This window comes from Fopius arisanus, unplaced genomic scaffold, assembly GCF_000806365.1.
Source record: "Fopius arisanus strain USDA-PBARC FA_bdor unplaced genomic scaffold, ASM80636v1 scaffold00001, whole genome shotgun sequence".
NCBI lineage: Eukaryota > Metazoa > Arthropoda > Insecta > Hymenoptera > Braconidae > Fopius > Fopius arisanus.
Window position 1 is genome coordinate 1,269,922 of NW_011887740.1, and position 22,030 is coordinate 1,291,951.

At 39.0% G+C, this 22,030-nt stretch overlaps 4 protein-coding genes across 7 annotated transcripts in view; 1 reads left to right on the forward strand and 3 right to left on the reverse strand.

The window, feature by feature from the left end:
• Nucleotides 1-26: 26 nt before the first annotated feature.
• Hr96 (Nuclear hormone receptor HR96) lies at nt 27-4,531 on the reverse strand. Of its 2 annotated transcripts, none has more exons than XM_011312008.1 (4): nt 3,753-4,531; nt 1,602-3,323; nt 330-1,475; nt 27-223 (listed from the first exon to the last, which is right to left on the reverse strand). In XM_011312008.1, exons 1-3 carry the CDS (start codon nt 3,888-3,890, stop codon nt 1,278-1,280), a joined length of 2,058 nt encoding a protein of 685 aa, XP_011310310.1. In that variant the 5' UTR covers nt 3,891-4,531; the 3' UTR covers nt 27-223; nt 330-1,277. The 2 variants fall into 2 exon arrangements, with proteins under 2 accessions (XP_011310310.1, XP_011310229.1); XM_011311927.1 differs by having other exon boundaries at nt 325-1,475.
• An 85-nt stretch (nt 4,532-4,616) lies between these two features.
• Nucleotides 4,617-9,412, reverse strand: ZnT77C (Zinc transporter 77C). 2 transcript variants are annotated; one of them, XM_011312534.1, is made up of 8 exons: nt 9,197-9,412; nt 7,208-7,563; nt 6,951-7,064; nt 6,468-6,763; nt 6,028-6,290; nt 5,749-5,927; nt 5,487-5,573; nt 4,617-5,406 (listed from the first exon to the last, which is right to left on the reverse strand). In XM_011312534.1, the coding sequence occupies exons 2-8, from the start codon at nt 7,394-7,396 to the stop codon at nt 5,080-5,082; spliced, it is 1,455 nt and encodes a 484-aa protein (XP_011310836.1). In that variant the 5' UTR covers nt 7,397-7,563; nt 9,197-9,412; the 3' UTR covers nt 4,617-5,079. The 2 variants fall into 2 exon arrangements, with proteins under 2 accessions (XP_011310836.1, XP_011310753.1); XM_011312451.1 differs by lacking the exon at nt 9,197-9,412 and adding an exon at nt 8,077-8,464 and having other exon boundaries at nt 6,468-6,766.
• Nucleotides 9,413-9,446: 34 nt separating this feature from the next.
• LOC105271008 (CD151 antigen) lies at nt 9,447-11,995 on the forward strand. The gene is made up of 7 exons (XM_011312335.1): nt 9,447-9,467; nt 10,471-10,891; nt 10,945-11,127; nt 11,203-11,373; nt 11,509-11,598; nt 11,685-11,804; nt 11,869-11,995. The coding sequence occupies exons 2-7, from the start codon at nt 10,694-10,696 to the stop codon at nt 11,944-11,946; spliced, it is 840 nt and encodes a 279-aa protein (XP_011310637.1). The 5' UTR covers nt 9,447-9,467; nt 10,471-10,693; the 3' UTR covers nt 11,947-11,995.
• Nucleotides 11,996-12,049: 54 nt separating this feature from the next.
• Ten-a (tenascin accessory) overlaps nt 12,050-22,030 on the reverse strand; it is a 64,944-nt gene continuing 54,963 nt past the window's right edge. Inside the window, exons 11-15 of one of the 2 annotated variants that reach the window (XM_011312131.1) lie at nt 21,554-21,738; nt 21,165-21,307; nt 16,891-21,084; nt 16,607-16,790; nt 12,050-15,986 (exon numbers count right to left, since the gene is read on the reverse strand). In XM_011312131.1, the coding sequence (XP_011310433.1) occupies nt 15,031-15,986; nt 16,607-16,790; nt 16,891-21,084; nt 21,165-21,307; nt 21,554-21,738 (5,662 nt within the window). In that variant the 3' untranslated portion in view covers nt 12,050-15,030. Of the gene's footprint in view, nt 15,987-16,606; nt 16,791-16,890; nt 21,085-21,164; nt 21,317-21,553; nt 21,739-22,030 lie in introns of both variants that reach the window. The other variant, XM_011312210.1, reaches the window with a different exon arrangement.

The following is a 22,030-nucleotide window of genomic DNA, read 5'->3' on the forward strand; positions in this document are numbered from 1 at the left end:
AATTTTTAGAAAAATTGACAGTCAAATGATTTAACCCTTTTATTCGTGATGAAATTATGGGTGTGTTCAGCCCAATCAAGTGGGTATGGGATTGGTTCATTTGGCTAATTCTCAAAATTCTCAATTTTATTGGATATTTGGTTGTTTTAATCATCTCTACTATTTTTTTCTTCGTTGCTGTACCAGTGGTTATTTTCCTGGTTCTCTGGTCCCTTGGAATTATCTGGAATGATGAGGATGGTGACAGGTGAATGATATTGTTGATGATACTGTTATTTTGTCGAAGTTATTGCTTATCACTAAAAATTTGCTATTCATTTTTACCGTACAGTCTTGTGTTTACAAAATTCAGTCAATTCCACGTGCACAATTTTGAAAAGCTGAATTTTTAATTTCTTCAGGTCTGAAGATAGACAGTAAAGGGAACAGCTCCTTTCTAGACACCTTCTTCCTCTGGTCGCCCTATTTTTCAAGATGAAAAAAAACGAGTTTTATTGTCCACTGAGTTATTAAATATAGAGGCATTGCGGGTAAAAAGGATAGATTTGGAAATTTATCTCGAGGCAATTAGTCTCCAAAAAAAAAACGTGAATTATTTCGCCATCACTTCCCTTAGAGAAGTCTAAAAACAAAGTAAACAGGGTCTTCGTTATTTGTAAAAATATATTTACACGAAGTGTATCACAATATCTCGATTTTCCTTTCGTCTGGCACTTTCATACTTCACTCTCAATACGCTAATACAGTACGAAGAATAATCTATCCCACAGATGTAACTCCAGGGGAGACTGGAGTGAAATAAATATTGTCGAAATTTTTTGTTTTTGAATTTTTGAAACATTGAGAAACAATTCGTCATTTCAAAAAGACAATAATTCTCACAATAAAAATAAATGCTCCCAGCCACCTTAATTTTCCTTAATTCGAAAAATAAAATAAAAACTCGCATTTTACCCTGCTCCCCTTTTTTTTCGTGAATAGATCATACTCATCACTGATCGTGCAATTTCTATGCTCTGGCAGCAATGACTCGAACAATGATTACATCTCTAATAACTCAAATCTACTTAGTCTGCTTAAAAACTAGAGAGCACTGAGCATTATGACTTCGATATGGTGTGCATTATACGGCGAGGTAAGAGGTTCAATTCATACTTTATGTTATTTCTACAGCTTCTATAATAAATACTTTTAAATATGCGAACAATGATATATTGATATACTTTTTCATTTGGTAATAATCATCTCTATAATGCCCGCATGATAATTCTTCGCCTTTAGCTTTTTAAATCGAATATCTCGATCAACAGTGGTTCGACACTGGAGGGATTCACATTGAGGTAAACCCCGACGACCTCTTTATTTAGCCTGTGAAGATCTGAAATCTTTCTGATGAGCCTCAGAAACATGGATTTCGATTCACATCCTGGGTAGATGCTCTCTAGGTATCTTCGAAGGAGGTAGTAATAAGAATTCTGGAACATTCATCCAAAATATTTCTTCAATTCCAGATTATTAGAAAAGCGTCAAAATTTATTTACAGAAATGTGTTTTCTAATGATAATCATTGTGTAAAATTACATTGAAATATTTAACCTTACCTGTTCTAATTTAATCACATCATTGTGAACGACTCGAGGCCTATCGGGTGTGAACAAAGCGATTGCACTCAAAATCAGAATAATATTCTCATCCCTCCATTTCGGATCGAAATCCTTAACAAATCTCGCATGCTCTGCATATATATTCCCCTTGGCCTGTTTCAACACATCAGTTTTAATGATGGACTTGCTCTCCTGTGAGTGTGGAATTTTCCAAAGGTCCTTCTCAGGATCGTAAGTGATAGCAGATCTCAGAATAAGCATCTCAGTGCATCCCCCCTTGAGTAATGCCAACTGGTCCTCCTGACACATATTTTTAAATGCATTAATTTTCTTCGCCATTTTTATGAGTCTCTTGATAGCAATAGCAGTTAAATTAATTAGGTCCAGTAGCATTCCAGTGGGTTGTCCAGAATTTTCGTTGATCGTGCACTCCTCCCCCAGGAAATTCGTGAGATCATCATCGAGTGGTGCCAGAAGTGCTTTATTAGCAACAATCAATTCATTTAGTTTCGCCCTCTCGGCATCATTCAACTCCCTGTTACTCTGATTGCTCCCCAAACAGGAGTAAGCAGAGAACTCCAGCTTGATTGCTTCACATAGAATGGATTCAATGGAATTATTACCGATAGAAGTTCTCTCTACGTCCTGCATAACGTCTCTCGTCACATCATCCGTCTCCTTATCGACATCCCTGTCGATGTCTGCACTGGTGGAGCTAGCCTGCTCGATTCCTTCCTCATCCCCAGGATCTTTCGATTCACCAATGAGATTAGTGAGAATGGGATTCTCTCCAGGACTTTGATCTGCCTCTAGCATGTCTCGTATAAGATCATCAGAGACCCCATTGTTCGCTAGACCCTGGATTGATGTCTCTGGAGTCAACTCTCTATCAGCATCCGCAATCAACGCAGCAATTTTGGCATTACTCGCTAATTGCGACAGCAGAGCCTTATCCTGGAATATTTCCATAATCAAGTGGGGACTCTTCATCAGCTTGAAGATAAAACTGGGGTTCTGAAGCTTGTCAATTATCTCGGAAGTGTTGGAGCAGCTTCTCCGCGATGTTTGGCAGTTATTTGGAGCTTCTGAAGATGTGGAGCTCGCGTTGTGGTTGCTCTGGGGGCTGAAGGAGGGCTCTGAAATGAGCTCACTGGGACTCTCGGGGTAATTTTGTAAGTCCTCCTCATGAATTTGAATTTCGTGGGGGGAATCGTAGATGTTGTCTACTGCTAGTGAGGGACTCTTTGGGAATTGCAGATTTGACGCGTGGGGAGACTCCTTCAGCATTTCAAGGGTCTTCGATCCTATGATGTCTCTACTCTCCGGGGATGAGGGACTCGGGACACTAGCAGCTGTCACTGGGCTCAAGCTCTCAATTGTCGAGGAGCCTTTACCGTCCAGGTCAGTGTATTTTCGATCCGACTCCCAGAAATATGTCTCTGCTGAGGCTACTGAAGCTACTGATCCTGCAGTGTCCTCGTAGTTACTCTCCTCAACCTGTTCCCGTTTCATTTTTAGGGGCTTCGACGTGTCTGATGTCGGTCGTTTCTTCGCTCGGTTTTGTTCTATTTTTTTACGTTTCAGCTCCTTGTCATGCTCTGTCATGATGTACTCCTTTCTCATGCCCACATTGAAGCACTTGTCCAGACGACATTTCTGACAGAATCGACGAGTCACTGGCGTCACTTTACAATTCTCCGTGAAAGGACATCTGAAATCCTGAGAACAATTGCGCAGGGCTTAGACCTCATGTCTAATTGGATGAAGCAGTAATAGAGATATTCTTACGAGAATAAATGTCAGCAGTTTTATTTTGTGAGAAAATGTTTTCAATGATGCTGAAATCTGAATGGACTAGGTTTATCAACTGATACCTATCATCAAGTAGTGATAACAGGAGGACGCGAAGATGAAAGTACGAGCATTATGAAGCCTGGTCAACGAGTGATATTAATAACCCCTACTCTAATCATTGACTATAAGAATTTAATTTTCAAACAGATACAGATAAGGATCATTCATGGGTGACAGCCGATTGTATCATCGAACAGGTAACAGGTGATCAGCTGCAAGTATTGTTAACAATAAACAGAGAGGGGAAAGATGTTGGATTATGATAGAGATATAATAATTGGAATAATTAGTAACCTTATTCTTGAGTGCATTTCTCCGGAAGAATGCTTTGCAGCTCTCGCAGGAGATTGCATTAAAATTATAGCCAAGGGCCCGATCCCCGCAAACAGCGCAGATCTTGTGAGCTCCCCTCGTTGGTGTTTCATCTTCCATGTCGTTCTTCCGGAAATAATGAGACCCCTGTCACTTGTATTTCACATTATCTAGACCGATGGTAGTCATCTCCACTCGATGGCTAATGTCATACTGTCATTTTTCACAGTTGTTCGCAAATTTCGTTGTACTCTCAAGAGTCATCGACATTCAGCACTACTTCACTACGTGTTGACTCATTTGGGGTTTTGTCTCACTTTTCAATAGGTTTAACAGCCTCAAGCAATCGTCGTAACTGACGAGATAAAACGCTCAATTGACGAGGCACTTATCAGCACTTAACAAGATTCAAACAGACCTGTTGTGGGACACCTTTTCACGACGATTTTTCATTCGTTTTCTCGTCTTATCTATTTTTCTTTTTTTTAATCAAGTGTCTGTTCGGGTTTGCATTGTTGGTAACCTAGTGATGCAAGGTGTGACACGCTCCCTTGAATCGCGGGCACATAAGAGCTGTTGCGTCGCGTTTACTGCGCATAACGATTGGCGGTTCTCTTGAATTTAGGAAATTACCATCATGCGATGCGTCATCAATTTGACGTACATGCATGTACCCTGTGTTACCAGCATTATCAGCAAGTGGGAATTACGAGTATGTTACACGGATTATCCGCATTTAAATTTTAACATCGGTCTTATGGTTGTTCAAGACATGTACCTGAAAATCGGCCGATTCCATAATTTATCGAAACCCTAGACAGAAAAGAAATTGGTAGCGAAAAATGGTAAGTCAGTATATGTAATATTTATACTAGTACCAATAATTACAGCCTTAAAGAATCGTTTTTATAATTAAACACTATTCAATTAGAGTTACTCATGAGAAACAAATGTTTCCATGTAAGTCCATAATTGAGGGGTCAATTCGAAAGTCTTACCTAACAAGACTGAAATTATTTACAAGAGATGTTTTTCCGATTGTTGTAATGATCATTTCTTTCCTTTTACCTGGTGCATGGAAAGAATTCTAAATATTACAGAATTTTCACTCGGAAATTGTCGGAAAAATCGCCATTTTTACTGAACCTTATATAAATCTCAGATTTTTCGCAAAAAACTCCTTAACGGCCACTTTCTCTCCGTACATCGAACTTAAAATATTTCCACTTAATATTAATTGACAGTCTTTTTGTTATCAATACATTTTCAATAAAATGAAAAAAAATCTGTACATTAAAATTCAAAGCGATTAAGGCTCACATGGTTTCCTATCCGCGACAATTTTTTCGTCAGTGGTATTATCATTTCCACTAGCAACGTTTACATCCACCTGTAACTTCATTACGTTACGACTTTTTTCGTCATCATTTTTATTGAGTGTGAATCTCCGCAAATCAACTTCTGAAGAAACAGGTATGATTTCCTTTTTTAAATAACTCTTATTATTCGTTTGCAGCTCCCGCTCAGAATTTGATGTAATAATTTCATCCAGGAGTTCCTCATTATTGCAACACTGAGATTGAATACAGAGTTTCCCTCGACATCGAATGAGACAGTCTGTTTTATCCACATTTGACTACAGGTAACCGAAAATTTAAATTAAAGTCAAAAGATTATTTCTCCCATTATCACTCACATTACAATTTTAATTATTACCTTATGGAATTCTGGTTGTATTGTCACTTGCGTTATGCCCATCTCCACAAAAAAAGCAGTTACTTGGTCAGTAATTGTTGCGTAAACCTGAAAGCCAATTATATCATACGGGTCTACCAATAATTTTTATGTAAATGCATTGGTAAAAAAAAAACCCTTTATGCTCTAGTGGAAATCCCCACGATTGAAGAAATCAATAATGAATTCCCTTGACGTTGAATATCCTGAACATACAACATAAAAAAAATCCAAATTTCCTTACCTTGGGATTTAAAAATGTAATATGAACGGTGGAAACGACTTTTGTCCCAGCGAGATGCCAGACATGAAAGTCGTGAACATTAACAATCCCCGGGAATGCAGCGAGCAGCTCTTTTTGTAGAGAGTCAATGTTTATGTGATTTGGAATAGTTTGCAAGAGTATCATACAAGAGTCCCTCACTGGAATAGAATAAACGTGAAAAAGGCACCAATTAAACACAAAATATAGCTATTGTTTTTAACACCCTGGTGAACTGAGTAATTATTATAATGAACTCACGGTAGGGATAGCTGAGCGTGAATAAGAAAACCGCAGAGATGATTGCAATGGCTGGATCGAAATATTTCGAAATATCGTGCTCACTGGCTTTGCCCGGGATGGTAGCACTTTCCTCGTAAGTAAAGTGCACGAGTACAGAAGCAACAACAACGAGAACACATGGAAAAACATCTCGAGATATTTCCATCAATCGTCCACTCTTGGGCATCGCAATAGGACTTCTTCTGGTGGGAGCCAATCTTTGTTCACCATCAGCTACATCTCTGGAATGATTAATCATAGAAATCGATTGATTGATTAATTGATGAATTACGATGTGAAAAATAAAATGTTTTCACGGTTCGATTTGAAGAATCTATTGAAAAATAACGCGTACAATATTTTGCACCCAAAGTATTATGGGGCTGATCCATAGTTAATAATTATTAATGTATTCATACCTTTGAAGAACAACACCTCCGTCCTTAGTGACATGCAGATATAAACTCTGATTAAAGGTATATCCTCCAATGATTAGATAACAAAAAATATTGAGTATAATTCCAGCAATGCCAATTCCCATGACAATCAGAGGCAAATGCATTTGATCGAGATGACCTATATGTCCAAGGGTCAGTACTGCTTCTAAGAGAAGTGTGAAGCAGAATGATGCCAAGAATACACCGCACACCATCATTGTAAGAATATCGATTCTCGCCCAGCCAAAAGTGTTCTTCATTCTATTATCTGGGCTCACCTGCTGCAATTTACAAAAATTATGAATAACTTGCTCAGATCATTGACTAAACCGCTCAGACCAGGAACAGGAAATGTTTTTCTTGAAAATTATTTCTTAAAGCCTCTTGCTTTGACGATAAATCAGCAATGAGATGATCTCTTAAAGTCCATTCAAGGCATCTTCTTAATTCATAATTGAACTGTACCTTTATATCAGTGGGTAATGACTTGGATGATCCCTTTTCTTCGCAAATAGCAACAGTGGAATTACCCTTGGAGTCAGAATTGTCGTCATTCTTGCGTTGCTCCTGACTTCCATACTGTGCAAATGAAATGAATGAATTGATTAAAGTGAAAGTACTGGATCAACCGGTGAACGAAACCCCGAATCGTGAGGCCTTGACTCACTGTTCGAAATGAGTTCATTACCACGAGAATTTACACAACATATCAGTTCACTCACCTTCAATGACACGATGCACCCGAGGAGGGCAACTATATTGCATAGCATGTGGTAGGCATTTAGCAATAGAGTAAGCGAATGTGTTACATGGCTTGCTATTATCTCAACCATGAAAAAAGCTGTGGTGAAGAAGAGCACTAAATATAGTTGTACAGGTTGAAGTCGTCTGAACCACTCTTTAACAGCCATGACACCGGATTGTTTTTTTCTTCAGCTTTTTCCTGAGTGATGACCGATCCTAGCTTATACGTTTATCTAGTCGCTGCTAGTGAAACGACAGAATAAAAACTGCCGTTTTTAACTTGGCCTCTGGTATCACAACCGTTGACCAATCCTCTGTGGCTTCTTCGAGGAACCTGAAATGAGAAGAAAGAATGTGATGTAAAAAGAAGTATAAATGAAAAGATTCAGGGTGGGCCCACGCTCGGTGGATTTACATACGTGGGAGTCATTCATCTTTCTGAAAATCTTTTTTTGGATTGTAATGGAATAGGCGATGGCACTACACGTGGCCTATCACTTCATTAATTTACGATGTTTTATTCATATCATGTGAATTTCAGTACGAAGCGAATTTTATCTAATCAAGTAGATTTCTATTTAATAGAAAATACGATAAATAATAACTCTTTTCAATTGTTAGTCTCCTCGGATTGAAAAATTATTTTTTTTCATTTCTCAACTAAATTATCTAATACTATCGCTATATTTATAATTCACAATTTCACTGTTAATTATCATAAAAATTGACCAATTCACGTAGCGGAAGTCAAACGCGGATTTAATTGAATTCATTAGATTTTCATTTATGTATAGTGATTTTTTTCTTTATAATTATGGTAGAGATAGAATTGAGTTGAATAAATTACCTTATGGAGATCCTGGACATGGAACATTAGAATTCAATAGATTACACAACTGATTAATAGACGCATGTCCGTTGAATGCATTCGTCACTTACAATTGTAAATGAGTACTGAAATAATAGAGAGGAGTAATACCGTATGTGCGTCCAGTTGTCAACTGCCGAACTCGATTACTGGAGTTATTCTTACGATTTGTTGCGGGGTCTCGTAAGATAGCAACATAGTTGTAAGGTCAATTACCGAAGTAAAAGATAAATTGTATGTTGACCCTATGAGTAACGAAATACGACTACACGTCGGAGATTTACACTGAGTCAGAGGTGCATCAGAGAAAATTTCCACAAAGAAAATTCCAAATTATCGGACTGGCTTTGAATTGAAAAGACAGCAATGAATATGGTATTTTCCTTTCAACTATCAACATTTTATTCGATAATGAATTATCTATTCTTATCTCATGATTAAAAACGGTCTTTTAAACCTCAATGAAGAAGAGATATACAGTTCAAGTACCTGAGCTCACACCAGATTATATTTCCACTCATTCTTCTCAATTTCAGTCTCTAGACGATAAGACCGCGCTTAACTATTTTATTTCGCCATTTATTCTTGTCGAATATTCCACAACCTTGGAATAAAATATTTCGTGATAAGCTCAAACGCATGACTGATATTTGCGTCCGAAGAAAGCACGTCTCATGTGATTCGTCTGATGATGCCAATATTTCATTAGCTTAAGAGAGCGATTACTGCTGATTAATCGGGACTTTAAAATTCAAGCGAAATAATTGAATTTTTATGATTTTATTATTGGAGGACTTGTGGTTCGCACTGGATTTTTCTACAAGGTGTCTTATTCCCGTTCTGTTCTATTATCTGAAGGTGGGCTGAATTAAGTAGTGATAATAATTCATGAGTGGCCAACGAAAAGAATTATAATTCATAATCACGTACGAAGAGTGAAACCGATTGACTCTCGTCATTGCTAGATGGAAGGACGTCTATCAAAGCGGCTAGTTGGCTACATCCGGCCAATGTCGAGCGAGGCTGTCCATTGACTATTGCATGATGTACTTGACAATAATACGTGACCGGGTGAATTAAAAAAACAAATAAAGAGTACCTGTCTTCCTCTATCCTCGACAGCAACGAATCAGAAGAGAATATTATCTGCTTTTATTCAAGTGGTATCGAGTGTTGTACTGTCCCCTGAGAGTTTTGGACTGGCAACTTCGGTGTTGTCCAACTAAAGATAAGGCATTGTATCACAGGAATCATCTCTGATCATCGAGACTGTCCAAACCTCCCACTGAGATAGTCGCCACTCCAATTGTTTCATTCGCTGTCTCCATTTTACTTTTTTTTTGGAAAGCCCTTATCAAAAAAAAATCCATGTAAGTTATTATCACTGGTGATTAAACCTATCAGCGCCTCAATTTTTCATATTTGTGGAATTAATTCAGTGCTTTAATTTTCTAGGTAAATTTAATTTTATATGTGAACTATTTTGAGATTGCGATTTTTATCTTCTTCCTTCCGCATTTTCAGCTCCGATAAAATTATTCACATATTTCCAGTAATCACTATTCTACATTTTATAAATGATCTCCTATTGTATACAAATTTCATATTATTCCAAGTGGAATTCCGATAAGGGAGTACGTGCTCGTAATTAGCGAATGGAAAAACGATTGATTAAATGGAGAACAAAAGGTGTTTGGTACGTGGTTCGGAGTTGACTGGTGAATGTTTGTAACATTCTTCTATATATGTGACTGGTGTATGACGTTAAATAATAGCACGATAAGCTTCCCCAAACAATTTCGTCGTTTTTCTAATAGCGGAGTTCAAGTTAAATTTTTAGTGCTGTTTTTTGGCTAGATGAACGGCGCAGAAATAGACGAGTCATAACTGAGGATAATTTCTCAATGTTCAATATGATATATATTTTTCGTCGATTGTAGATAACTTATATGAGTAAAGGATAGACTAGCTACTTCACCATTACTCATTAGTAATTTAATTATATAATTTCGAACGAGATCTTGGAAAAAATAATATTCACCAATCGATCTTAATTTCTCGAGGATAAGACCCATCTGGCGTAATTAAATTACCCAATAATCGCAGAGATTAACCTTTAGAATAAATTGATTGTTCTCTAATTGGTTGGAATTGCGTTTGGAGGGGAATAACGGATCCACCTTGATTCGAAGGCAATTGAGTTTTATAAAAGCCGTTCAAGTCCCTTGTTGTGGGACATGATGAGAAGTTTATTTAGTTTCACTTCCCCGCCTATTGTTCACTGGATTAACTGGTAATCAAGTCACCAGCCCATACATAACGGAGGAAAGTTAATTGTTACAATGTGAGATGGCAGAAAAGACTTTTCCACAGACTGGGTTTACCTTTCGCTGAGCGATTCGTCCATTATCTGGTGAATAAAATTCCCATTGACTCCTGAAGAAAGTCGAGAATGATTTTTTCGCAGTCAATTTTTTTGTCACTCCTTTCCTGTCAAATTTCCATGGAACAAATTGGTTATTGAGAATCGAGACTCATTGTGGTTCTGGTCTGGTGGATGGAGTCGTGAATATGATTAAAATTTTTGGAGAATATTATGGGACGTGGGGAAAGCACCAATGATGAGGAAACGGAGACTGAAACCGTTGAAGATGACGTTACAGGGAGTGAGGCATCTACTGCAGCTAGCAAAAAAGTTCAACTCCTTGGAATACCGCTGTACAAATTGTCTTACAAGAGGCTGCCTAGAAAATGTCTCAAGTTTTCATTTCTCACCATAAATACTGCGACTTTTGTAAGTCCCATTGATCTCCATAGACTGAGAATTTTTCTCATTCGTCATATTAGTTGACAGGAATTTCGGCAGTAATTATTTCCATCTGGATGCTCTCGGATAGAGAATTGATACTGAGATTGACGGGTCAAAAACTGTTTGTCACGATTCTCTTGATCATTGGAATTTTTGCGAGTTGCGTTTCATCCGTCGGAATTCTCGCCTTTGTTAAAAGACGAAAGAAGTTGTGGAGTACAGTATGTAGTAATTTCCTTTGATTTTTCATTTCAAAATTTTCAAGCGCAAATTTTGATGATTCCATTTTTTTTCAGTATATTATTTGTCACACCTTGTGGTTAGCTACCATTTTTTTCACCTCGATATTCAGCTCGTCTTTCTTTGATCGTATAACGAACAAAATTCACGATGATATGAGGAGTACGATGATAAAGTATCGATCATTGGATTGGGTTACAGAAGCCTGGGACAATACACAACAATACGTAAAATAATCATTTAATAATTGAATATCCGTTAAATTCTCCGTATAATTTGTTAAATCTCCGGCTGTTGGCCAAAAATTTTAATTTTTAATTTTTTAATTACGAAAAATAATAGAATATTTGGCGTTAATTTAGTTGAAATGTTGCGGTATCCGGTCTTATAAGGACTGGGAGGAGAATCGGCTAGAAATACCGCACAGTTGTTGCTCCAAAAGCATCGAACAGGTTGTTAGCTTTGCTCAACCAAAAGCGTCCAAAAATGCCAATGTCAATTAAAAATGTTTTTTTCCCCTCTGAAAATACATTTGCAGTGCCTTCATATGACGGGAAGTGTTGCCTTTGAAGCTGGTTGCCTGAAAAGTGCTTACCTCATGCTAAAATCTCATATTGACACAGTAGCAGTTTCCGCAATATTCGTATCCATAATCTCAGTAAGCCACGCGGTACATAATTCATCAGAAAACCTCATAAACATGCTTTTCTTTTCTTTTTGAGGGAGCGAGTTTGTTCTTTGCACGAGGAATGAAGAGAAAATTCAGGGCAATCCATTACACGAACGACGGTTCAACGTGAAATACAAAACGAAGAGATGAGTCTAAAATGAAACCAAAAAACAATAATAAAGAGTTTGAGTAAGAATGAAAAAATACGAGACGTCTTAAAAACTGTTTTCCCTTTTTTATTATCATATATAGATTCATATATTTTCTGAAAACACTTAATATATCGCACTTATAATAATACATATCATAAATTATTGGACATTCTTTAATCGGGTCTCGACTCCATTTATCATTGTGCCAAGAAATGTGGCAGTGAGTGGTTTTTAATGGAATTACCGACTATCCTAAATGTTCTGTTTGAATTTTCATTTTTCAATAGAAAATAAATTTTGATCGAGAAAAATTTGGGAATGGCAAAGGAAAATGTCTCGTTTGAATGACATATTAGAGTTAATTCGAAATTTTCATATTAAATACGAAATATTGACAATTTGTTAGCATTCTTCATGCTTATCTCCATTTGTTTTATTCCTTCGGGTGTTTAACTTGTAAATATCCAATTTAATGAGTTTATTTGAATACCAAGTATATCTGTTTGATGAGGGAACAGGATTATTGGGAATTGGTGGGATTGCATGGATTCTCATTTCGTTTTGTATGTCAGGCTTATTTTCCATCCAATTACAGATATATTATATCATAGCAAACATCGTGACTATTTACAATAAATACAGTCGATTAGATATTATATAAATAAAATATATATCGTATTGTTATAGTTTAGGTTTACAGCAACACGGTGACAGTAAACAATTAGATCAGCGGCAAAATAGCATAATTTTCTACCCTAGGTAGTGGTCGTAGCTATAGCATGGCTGAAATTGTGCTTGTAATTTTCATTATTCTTTCCATTTTTTCTCTCATCGAATTAACCACTCATTTTCGTGACCCATTGCATCACACTTGCAATCTTCATCCCATTTTTTCTTTCCGTAATAATTGAGTATGCAAGGGTCTAGCTACCAGGCCACCCCTATTCAGCATTTTTTAATTCACCCCTTCAGCTTTCTCTCCATCCATTTCAAGTAATTGAAAAATCATTCTTCTCTACCAAAGAATAAGTAACGAAAATTGTCGAAAATAAAGGAGATGAGAAAACTTCATGGAAGTTAGAAAAGCGATTTTCGTCTGTTATTAATATATTAATGCTCCTCCCATAGGAAAATTGATGTTGATAATTGGAGGATGAATTTGACACTTGACATTTTTATTTATTTTTCTCAATTTTTTAAAAAATAGTTGATTCTCTGAACGCCAGTATGTCGAAACCCGCTGGCGAACGAATAATTGGATTGCCGCGTAACGAATCATCTAGACGTTATTGAGAATTTCATTAGTTGATCAACGATATTGTCAGGATAATGCAAATAATCTCATTTGTATTACTCGTGAATTTATTCTCTACATTCTTCAAGTCGTCTAGGTAATTGTTCGTCGTGAAAAATACATAAAGCTTGCCTATTAGCTATTATAATACACTTAATGAGTAATTTATCTATCAGACATTTTAAATGTCCATTGTGTAACTATCTAAATTGTAATGGGGTGTCGTGTAAGTCCTCAATAAACTTTACCACTCATCCGCGGAGTTATATAAATGCTCATGTACTTGGAAAGGAGAGACAAGTTTTCATTTTCTCGATGTAAATAAGAAAAATGAATTCATGAGAGAGACGATCGAAGGGACTAGGAAAAAGATTAATCTGATGTTTATTCTCTCCTCTAATATCTGTTTATGGGAATTTAAATTGTCAGATAGCCACGTTTTCATACAGAAAACATTCATCGGTATAGATATTACATTTAGTCTTTTTCTGTTTGAAGAAACACATTTTATTCTCGTGTATTTATCATTTTTTTTTTGTATTTTCATTTCGTCTTATTTCATATCCAGCAAGCACAAATATTGATGTGTATTTTTTATACGCACAGTTATTCGACTTTCGGATACTTTATTTCGAGTACCAACGAAATAATCCATCACATAATTACGGTCCTTGGATCAGCCTGTCGGTTTAGAATTCCGATAATAATTTTCATACATTTACAGTCAATTATTTAATTTAAAAATACATCAGCTCCCATTTGTTTTTTCACGCCTCCAGTAATCACTCAATGTCTATCATCAATTTTTCCATCGATTCTGGAGGGAAAGCACCACTATAATACATTGAATGTTCTACATCAATAGAAAGAAATACAAGACACATGTATAAAAAACATCAATCATGGTCTCAACGCTCAGTAGTATCTCGATGTTTCAAAAAATCATACATTTCTCACTTTCAAGTCTCCTTACCTCGTTATTCCATCCAATGTTCAACAAAAAAAACGCCGCCTCATAGAGAAAAACAAGTGCACTGTACGTATATCTGAACTTCATTATTTCTCCCGAACCGAAAGAAATCATCAAAACGTCCAACAAAAAATATCACTGTATCACTTTAAATTTATCTTCCGGTAAGATTCACTCGTAAGTTTCGTAATCTTCTCTCCGAACTTCAGCGATGTAAAGCTAAATTATTGACTAGGCTCTTTCGCACTCTCAGTCACTCGAATAATCAGGAACTCTCAGCAACGAATGACCCTGTGGACGTCTTCATCAACTCATTCCATACAACTCCTCGCCTCATATTCACACTTAACACCCTTATAATGCTCTTTGTGACACACCAAAAACAGTTACAACGTGGCACCAGGAGCATCGAATGCACTTGAATGTTCACGCATATCCACGATTAACTCCATCACATACAATTCCATTACCCACACTATTTATCTATATAATTTTCGATCAACGTGCAAGATAAATTGCCCATCAACCTCCGGTAATAAGTCAGTCGAAATACTCTTCATCGTGAAATTCGTAATCACGATGGCCTCATCGAATTTGAGAATTTCTTAATTGCTACAACCCTATGGCTTTTACAATATATCATTCTGTTATTTCCATCTTCATAGTGTTTTGGCATCTTTGAAATACACAAATAGACTTTGGTATAAAATTTTTTGATAGCATCCTTATCAATGGTTTTGTGTACGTGTACGGTAATTCACCCATTGTCGCGTTACAGCGGCCAAAATTCTCCAACTTCTAGCACAACTCCTCGAGTCGCCAGAGTTTGCAGTCAGTACCTCTCCTCCTGCGTCGTTTTTTGCTCGATGAATCCGCTGATTTTTTGACAAATTTGATGTTGTAGGGATCCTCAGCCAGCTCTGGATAAAGCTGAGCATCGTGGATATATTCACCCTCGTAATTCGAGGCATAACCCGATTTTGTTATTTCATCCTGTTCAGCAACCATCCAATCGACGATTGTTAAAGTATTGGCTTTGAGTGCCTCACGCTCTCGATGCCACGCCTTTCTGATGGCCGTTGCCTTGGCATGATGGAGAAGCCTCTGCTTCTCTTTATCCGGCGTTGTGCCATATCGCAGATTGACAACGTAACTAGCACCATGGATTTTAACGTCGACAATACTGCTGCCACTGCTATTCTCATTGTCATGGAAAGTTGTGTTCACATTACCACCTAATCGTTTCAATTGCTCACGATCCGAGCCAGAATTCCAGGTTGACTCTTTAACGAAGTAAAATGCATCCTGCTGGGCATTGTGCACTACAAATGTAAATGGCAGGAAGTACGAACTATTGAATACCGTCGTAAAAACGTCACGGTAAATTGTATTCGCTACTGGAACGCTGGAGACCACTGCCTGGCCTTCAGATGTTCTGGATACCAAGATACCCTGGCCAAATGGTGGGTCTGATGCTGCACCTAGGCGACATGGAATTAGTTCACTCAGGTCCTTCTTCAGGGCTGATCTCGGAGGAGCTGAGAGACTTGCTGCATTCCCTGAATGACGTTCAGCTATGTGCGCTAGGAAGCCAGACTGGACGCCGAGATTTTTCGTCTTTTTCTTTCCCCCGAAGATGAGACCAGTTGGATTGAGTGATGGTGGTGAGAGACTGTCTGGTAATTCAGTTGGAAATAGCTGGGGGGACAATGACTTCAGGTCGTAGCCAAGGTGTGACAACCACGACATGTGATCTAAAATAAAATTAATAGGAATTTCAAATTGAGTGTCAATGTAAATTTTTATACTTTGGAAATGCATATAAGTAAGCATATGCAAGTAAGGGGCATGGAGATGTAATTTTAATGGTCGCCCATTTACGTCACACTTCATTAAAATAATGGCTTGCGACGTCGAAAAATCTATATAAATAGCTTTTTCCTATATTTTCCATAAGTATTAATGATTTCAAATATTCTCGATAAATATTAAATTCTCACTTGAGATAATTTCATCAACGTATGATGCAAAATCATCCGAAATCGATTTCGCTATACAGGTGAATTCACTCGCCTTCGCAATCCAAAGTAATCGGCTATCAAAATTTTATAAGAAAAACTTCTCGGCGATAAAATCTCAACTTTAACACATTTTAATATTTCAATATTTTTTATCAATTTTACATGGAATTCAAGATTTTATTCACACTTTCAAGACTTTTCTGGCTTATCTGCTGCATATTTTGCATATGAAACATTCGAGTTCTTATTTTCCGTAAATTATTGAATTATATGAGTGGTCCACTGACGGCGTCGGCGGGACATAACACACTCTTTTTATTTTTGGGTGTTATGAATTTTGATATTAAACTGACCTGTTGGTTGATTCGATTTGTCAGTATGCCTAGCATCGATGGGATCATTTCCATTGAATCTGTAGAGATGCAGATGAGTGGGCGTTGAAACTCTGTCAAGAACGTTCTCCCATAGCGGTGACATCCATTGTCCAATCAGTGGATCGTATACTTTTCCATTCGGCATGTGAACTAATGATGTCACCTAAAAATACAAATTGAATCGATATTTGAGTTAATAAAACCTTGTGATTATAGTGTCAATGAGTAACGTGATTGAGTGATTGAATTATGGTGGTACGAACCTGATCAAGTAATCCACCACAAAAATCGACAGGCAAATACAGATAAGGATTGGAATCATACACAATATGTCCATAGGGTGACCTCATAAGTTCCCGAATGCCCTCGCCATACTGATTGAATATCATAATAGGTGTTCCACACTGATCGGTAGCAATGTAATATTTGTGGCGATAAATTTGAGCGTAAATCAGGTGGCCTCGGTCATCATAAACAAGTGACATGAGCTTGCCATCTCTCGGGCTGTAAATCTGGCTGACCTCATAAGGTCTCTGCTGATTGTTGTAGAAGAATTGCGTGACATTTCCATAATTATCCTTCCTCGTAGCAAGTCTGTCCAAGTGATCGTAGTAATAATGAACGTCGAAGCGACCCTTCTTCGCAGCACGAATCAATAAACCCTTGGCATTGTAGCTGAATTTCTCCTCCCTAGCATTTTGCACTACCTGACCTCGATTATCATATTTGTAGAGTCCATCGCCAAATTTGACGATTCTATCCATGGCATTGTACTCCATGGGAATAGTATTCCCTCTGTACGTCAACGATAGCATATTACCATTGCCATCGTACTTGAAACCCCAGGGCTCTTGTGCCTCAACGCCAGTCAGCTGTCCATCCGAGTCCCAAGTATAATTCTTCACATTAGTATAACTGTTGACTCCAACATTTCTCGTATCTGTTCTGGTCTGATTAATCCTCCCCTTAGAATCATGTGTAAATTCCATTCGGAATACCTCAAGTCCATGAATCATCACTGTAACTTGTGTCTCCAAAAAGTGCTTATCAGTAATTCGTGAGAATACGCCAGTGCCATCATAAACTTTAGTCTCATTGGGTGCAGGCCTGGAGACAGTAAATTGTCCAATTAGCTCTAGTGCCCCGGTGGTCTGGCTGTAAGCCATTGTGTGAGATGGCAGTGTTTGCCCACCGATTCTCCCCTGAACAGCGATTAACCGATAATTCGAGTCATAATCAAAAGTGAATTTGGCATTACTGAGGCCAGTTTTAGCTCCAAAGTCTATTCTCTCCTCAACCAAAAGTCCAGCACTGTACTGATAGTCCCACCTGTACTCAACGTCCTTCTCAGTGTGTATAACTTCGGACGGTTGGCCACTCTCAGTGTACCTAATCTCGCTCTTGCCATCCCCATGAACAATTTCCGACAATTGACCCCAAGGATGATACCTGTAGACTATTCTTGCTCCATCGCCAGGAAAGACAGTCTGGAGTAAATTGCCATCATGACTGTAGTGCTGCAAGTAAGCACGTGTACTGCCCGGTGGTGTGTAAGTGACACGAAGAAAGCCAAGCGATGCTTGACATGAGAATGAGTGTTTCGTATCAGCTGGTAGAATGATATGCCTAAGCCCGCCATTCTCATCGTACTCCAACGAGTATTGACGTCCACTGGCTAGTGTTATCGTCGATAGCATATTAAACTCATTGTACGTAAATTTACGTGTACCGTCTTGGCTGTTGGTGATAGTAGCGAGATTACCGAGATCATTGTAACTGTAGGATTCATCAGAAGCACCCCACCGCCATTTCTCTATTCTATTGTACCTGTCGTACGTTATATTGACACTGTGTCCATGCTCATACGGCTGCCAAACCAATGGCAATCCAGCTGGATCAAATGTCACGGTCAACAGGGGATTTCTGTATTTATCGTAAAACGTTTCACGGCTGAACGCCTGCTCGAATTCAACCCCAATCACCCGTGAATCATTGACCCAAATCTCTCGATTCAAAGTCTGCTGGAGGTGGCTACTGTCACCACCAAGAGTATACGACGTTGTCATTGTATTCGTTAATTCCCCAAGCGTCAACACTTGATAACTCCACATTGGTAGCATTTCCGCTTCAATGGGCAATGTTGATTCCAGCAGTGGATGCTTTGTCATAGCTGCACTTAACACTCTACCACCACCTGGTAAAAGAATCTCCAAACTGCTATTAGTAAATGACGTTGCTTTTTTAACTTTGGCACCATCAGTTATCGTAAGGATCTTGGATCTCTCCGTTCTTATTTTAAACTCAATCATACGATTTTTTTCACTCCTAGCAAGTGCTTGAAGTGGTGCCTCAACTTTAACTGATAACCCCTCGTCTTCGGACAGGCCGGAAATTAATTTTATCTTTTCACCAGTTGGTAGAATTACCTCGGAAACTCGTCCCAAACTGTCGTAGTTGTAAATGAAGGTCTCACCACCGCCAGACCGTGATGTCAATAGTCCAGTACCACCGCTATCGTAATCAAATGCTATTTCAGATCTACCTGTTTCGGATAATTTCACTAAGAAACCAACTGCTGAGATTTTCAACTCGGATTTGTGGTTCTGAGTATTCTCGATTGAACTCACAACACCGGAATAGTCCCGTAGGAATGTTATTTTGTTTCCAGCACTGTCGGTTACCGTTGATAGTTTACCGAAACTTGTGTTCTTGCTGTACAGAAATGAGTATCTTGTTTTACCGGATGTTAAATCCTTAGTTGCTACATGCTGCCCATAACGATTGAAGACATAAATCTCATTGGAAGGTGGAAACGGAATATGATACTCTCCGCTCTCGTCGTGAGCTGGTAAATATGGCTTAAGGGCTAGAATATGAAGACTTCCCTGATCAGCAACATGGAGGACTCCATCGGGTGCGACAGTTAGTGCCGAGATAGCCGTAAACTTTGTGTTAGATGATAATAAAGTCTCTGAGTTATTCCCATCATCATTGCAAGCACAAGTATCTAGATTCTTCGAATTGGGTGTAGTGTTATTACACTCGCACAGTCTCAGTCTATCCTGCTGTCTCCCAGCAAAGTGCGACATTTTTCCCGAAGAATCGACAACCCTGATGGAATTGACCCGGTGAGAATCAGAAGCAGCTATGTACAGTGCTCCAGTTGGACTGAAGGAAACAGCAAGAACAGAGCCAAGTACTTCATCCGGCTTCTTCATAACGAGACTCGTTGTGTTCGATTTGGCGACGGCATTGTTAGCACTGCTTGTGCAATGCAGTGGGGTTCCAGCAACAACCCTGACTTTAAGATCACTCGTCAGTTTGAGGACAAGTCTGTCGTCAATAAAATGCAAGGATCCATCGAGAGGACTGAGGGTAAGACCAGTTGGCCATTGAAGCTGTGCCAAATGCGCTGGAATGGCTCCAACACATGGAGCTGGTGACCAATGATTGTGATGACCATGATGACCCACAAGGGTATGAATAATTCCATTTGGATCAACTGCACGGATATTTGTACCGTCAGCAATATACATTGTTTTGTCAGCGGCAATGGCTATACCCTTGGGATGCGCCAATTTGGCTAGGATAGCTGGGCCTTCATCACCGCAGTGTCCCTCGTCACCTGGTATACAACGCTCACCGCTGCCAACAACTGGCTCAATATTGATACTCGGATCGGTAACCTCGTCCAGGGATAGTGCCTTCAGTATGCGATGTTTCTCGGGATCACTTATGTATAAATGTCCATCTGCTGGAGAAACACAGAGATAGTACTGATATGCCACTTGTGTTGCACTCAAGATCAATACTGTGCGGACATTTCCATCGGGGGTTATTCGACGAACGAGATTGAAGTCGCCGACGTAGATGCTGCCGTCTGGACCACTTGCCAGGGCAACTGGGGTGAGGAGGCGTGCATCGGTGGCTCGACCCTCGCAGTTTTGACAGACTAGACCTCGTTGGAGTCCTGTACCCATGACCACCTTCACTGCTCGTGGATACTGCTTGAAGTGGAGTGTGGAGCCGTCACCCTTCTGGAGAATACCCTCGTGAAAGTTGTAGTGGTGGTGAATGTCGAGGCCCCAGCCTCCGACGTCTGATATGTCAACGTCGAAGCCCTGGAGGGCGGCTGTTTGCGTCTCCCAAATAACTGAGGGACACGTCGAGTGTTGATAGCCAATTGATATTCTCGCTTGGGCCACACCGTACACTTTCTGCTTGTACACGTTTCGTTTGTTCCAAGCGAAGGTGTGCGTCAGATTGGGATCGGCTTCGTACGTTTTAGTGTGAACCGAGCCCTCGATCTCCACGTGGACGTGTACGTGGGTAAGGGATTCGGGTATCGATGCGCCTGTCAGCTGCATTCTGACGGTTGATAAGTAGCCTGCAGCTCGATTACTCTGGTACATGAGGTAGACGTTGGAGCCCGGAATGGGAATACTTTCTTGGACAATCTGATAGGTGAAAATGTGTGGTTAACAGTTGAGTGGTTGAGCGGTGGCTTGTTTGGAGTTTTAATTAGTTGCCCCCTTACCTGTGTTTCAGCAAACACCAAACTCTTTCCTGGCAAACCTCCAACCTTCTCCGGCATCCAAGTTGCCACGATAAGCGGCCTCACTGTTTCGTGATCGTGCTCCATACAGGGCCCATGATCACCAAGCAGTCCCATTGATATTCCTGGGAATCCTATTTATATTTTATTCGATAAATAACAGGAAAAACTCAAAGTGCAAATGATTGATAATAGTTGTGAATTGAGTCACAGAAATTTCAACACCGAGAATGAATTATTTAATGAAAATCACTGGTGTGGCTGAAGGGGCATTCTCCAGATGGTGAAAAATAATCAACGTTAATGAAATAAATGGGATTAAAGACAGTGGAGAATTTGTTGGCTACTGGTGGAGGGCACAGGGTACTTACCAACAGCTGGAGTTGGCGGGTGACTGGATTTATAGGACTCGCCTTCGTCGGGAAAAGTCATTACCACTGGTGGCAGTACGACAATTTGATTCCACGGTACAAATACAGTCCTCGTCAGGGGCTTGAACGGGTTGCGTTGGAACTGAAGTGTCACAGCTCCTCCGCCATTGACGAGAATGTCGAACCTTGATTGAGACACGCAATTCAAGCATTAGTGTGTTAGGAGCTATTGATGATCAGACCACGAATTGGATTTTGGGAGAGTATTTCGAGTGGACGCATTAACGAGAAGGATGTACTTGAGTGGATCCTAGTGGTTTGTACGCATTGATCGATTTATCAATAGTACATGCAGTTTTCAAGACGCCCGGTTTAATCGCTAATGAGAAATCATAATGAAGGTGAGGGCTCAAAAAAATGCCTCATGCCTCGAAAATGAACTCTATTTTTCAAATCATCAACAGCCATTAATTTTTC

What these genes read in the sequence shown, in the direction of transcription:
- Hr96 (XM_011312008.1), bottom strand. Translation starts at nt 3,890, where the DNA reads ATGGAAGATGAAACACCAACGAGGGGAGCTCACAAGATCTGCGCTGTT. An exon ending in GAAATGCACTCAAGAATAAG is followed by an intron (nt 3,324 to 3,752) that starts GTTACTAATTAT and finishes AATTGTTCTCAG; the next exon opens with GATTTCAGATGTCCTTTCAC. An exon ending in ATGTGATTAAATTAGAACAG is followed by an intron (nt 1,476 to 1,601) that starts GTAAGGTTAAAT and finishes TGAATGTTCCAG; the next exon opens with AATTCTTATTACTACCTCCT.
- ZnT77C (XM_011312451.1), bottom strand. Translation starts at nt 7,396, where the DNA reads ATGGCTGTTAAAGAGTGGTTCAGACGACTTCAACCTGTACAACTATAT. An exon ending in GGTGCATCGTGTCATTGAAG is followed by an intron (nt 7,065 to 7,207) that starts GTGAGTGAACTG and finishes TCATTTGCACAG; the next exon opens with TATGGAAGTCAGGAGCAACG. An exon ending in CATTACCCACTGATATAAAG is followed by an intron (nt 6,767 to 6,950) that starts GTACAGTTCAAT and finishes TGTAAATTGCAG; the next exon opens with CAGGTGAGCCCAGATAATAG.
- LOC105271008 (XM_011312335.1), top strand. Translation starts at nt 10,694, where the DNA reads ATGGGACGTGGGGAAAGCACCAATGATGAGGAAACGGAGACTGAAACC. An exon ending in GAAAGAAGTTGTGGAGTACA is followed by an intron (nt 11,128 to 11,202) that starts GTATGTAGTAAT and finishes ATTTTTTTTCAG; the next exon opens with TATATTATTTGTCACACCTT. An exon ending in GGGACAATACACAACAATAC is followed by an intron (nt 11,374 to 11,508) that starts GTAAAATAATCA and finishes GCGTTAATTTAG; the next exon opens with TTGAAATGTTGCGGTATCCG.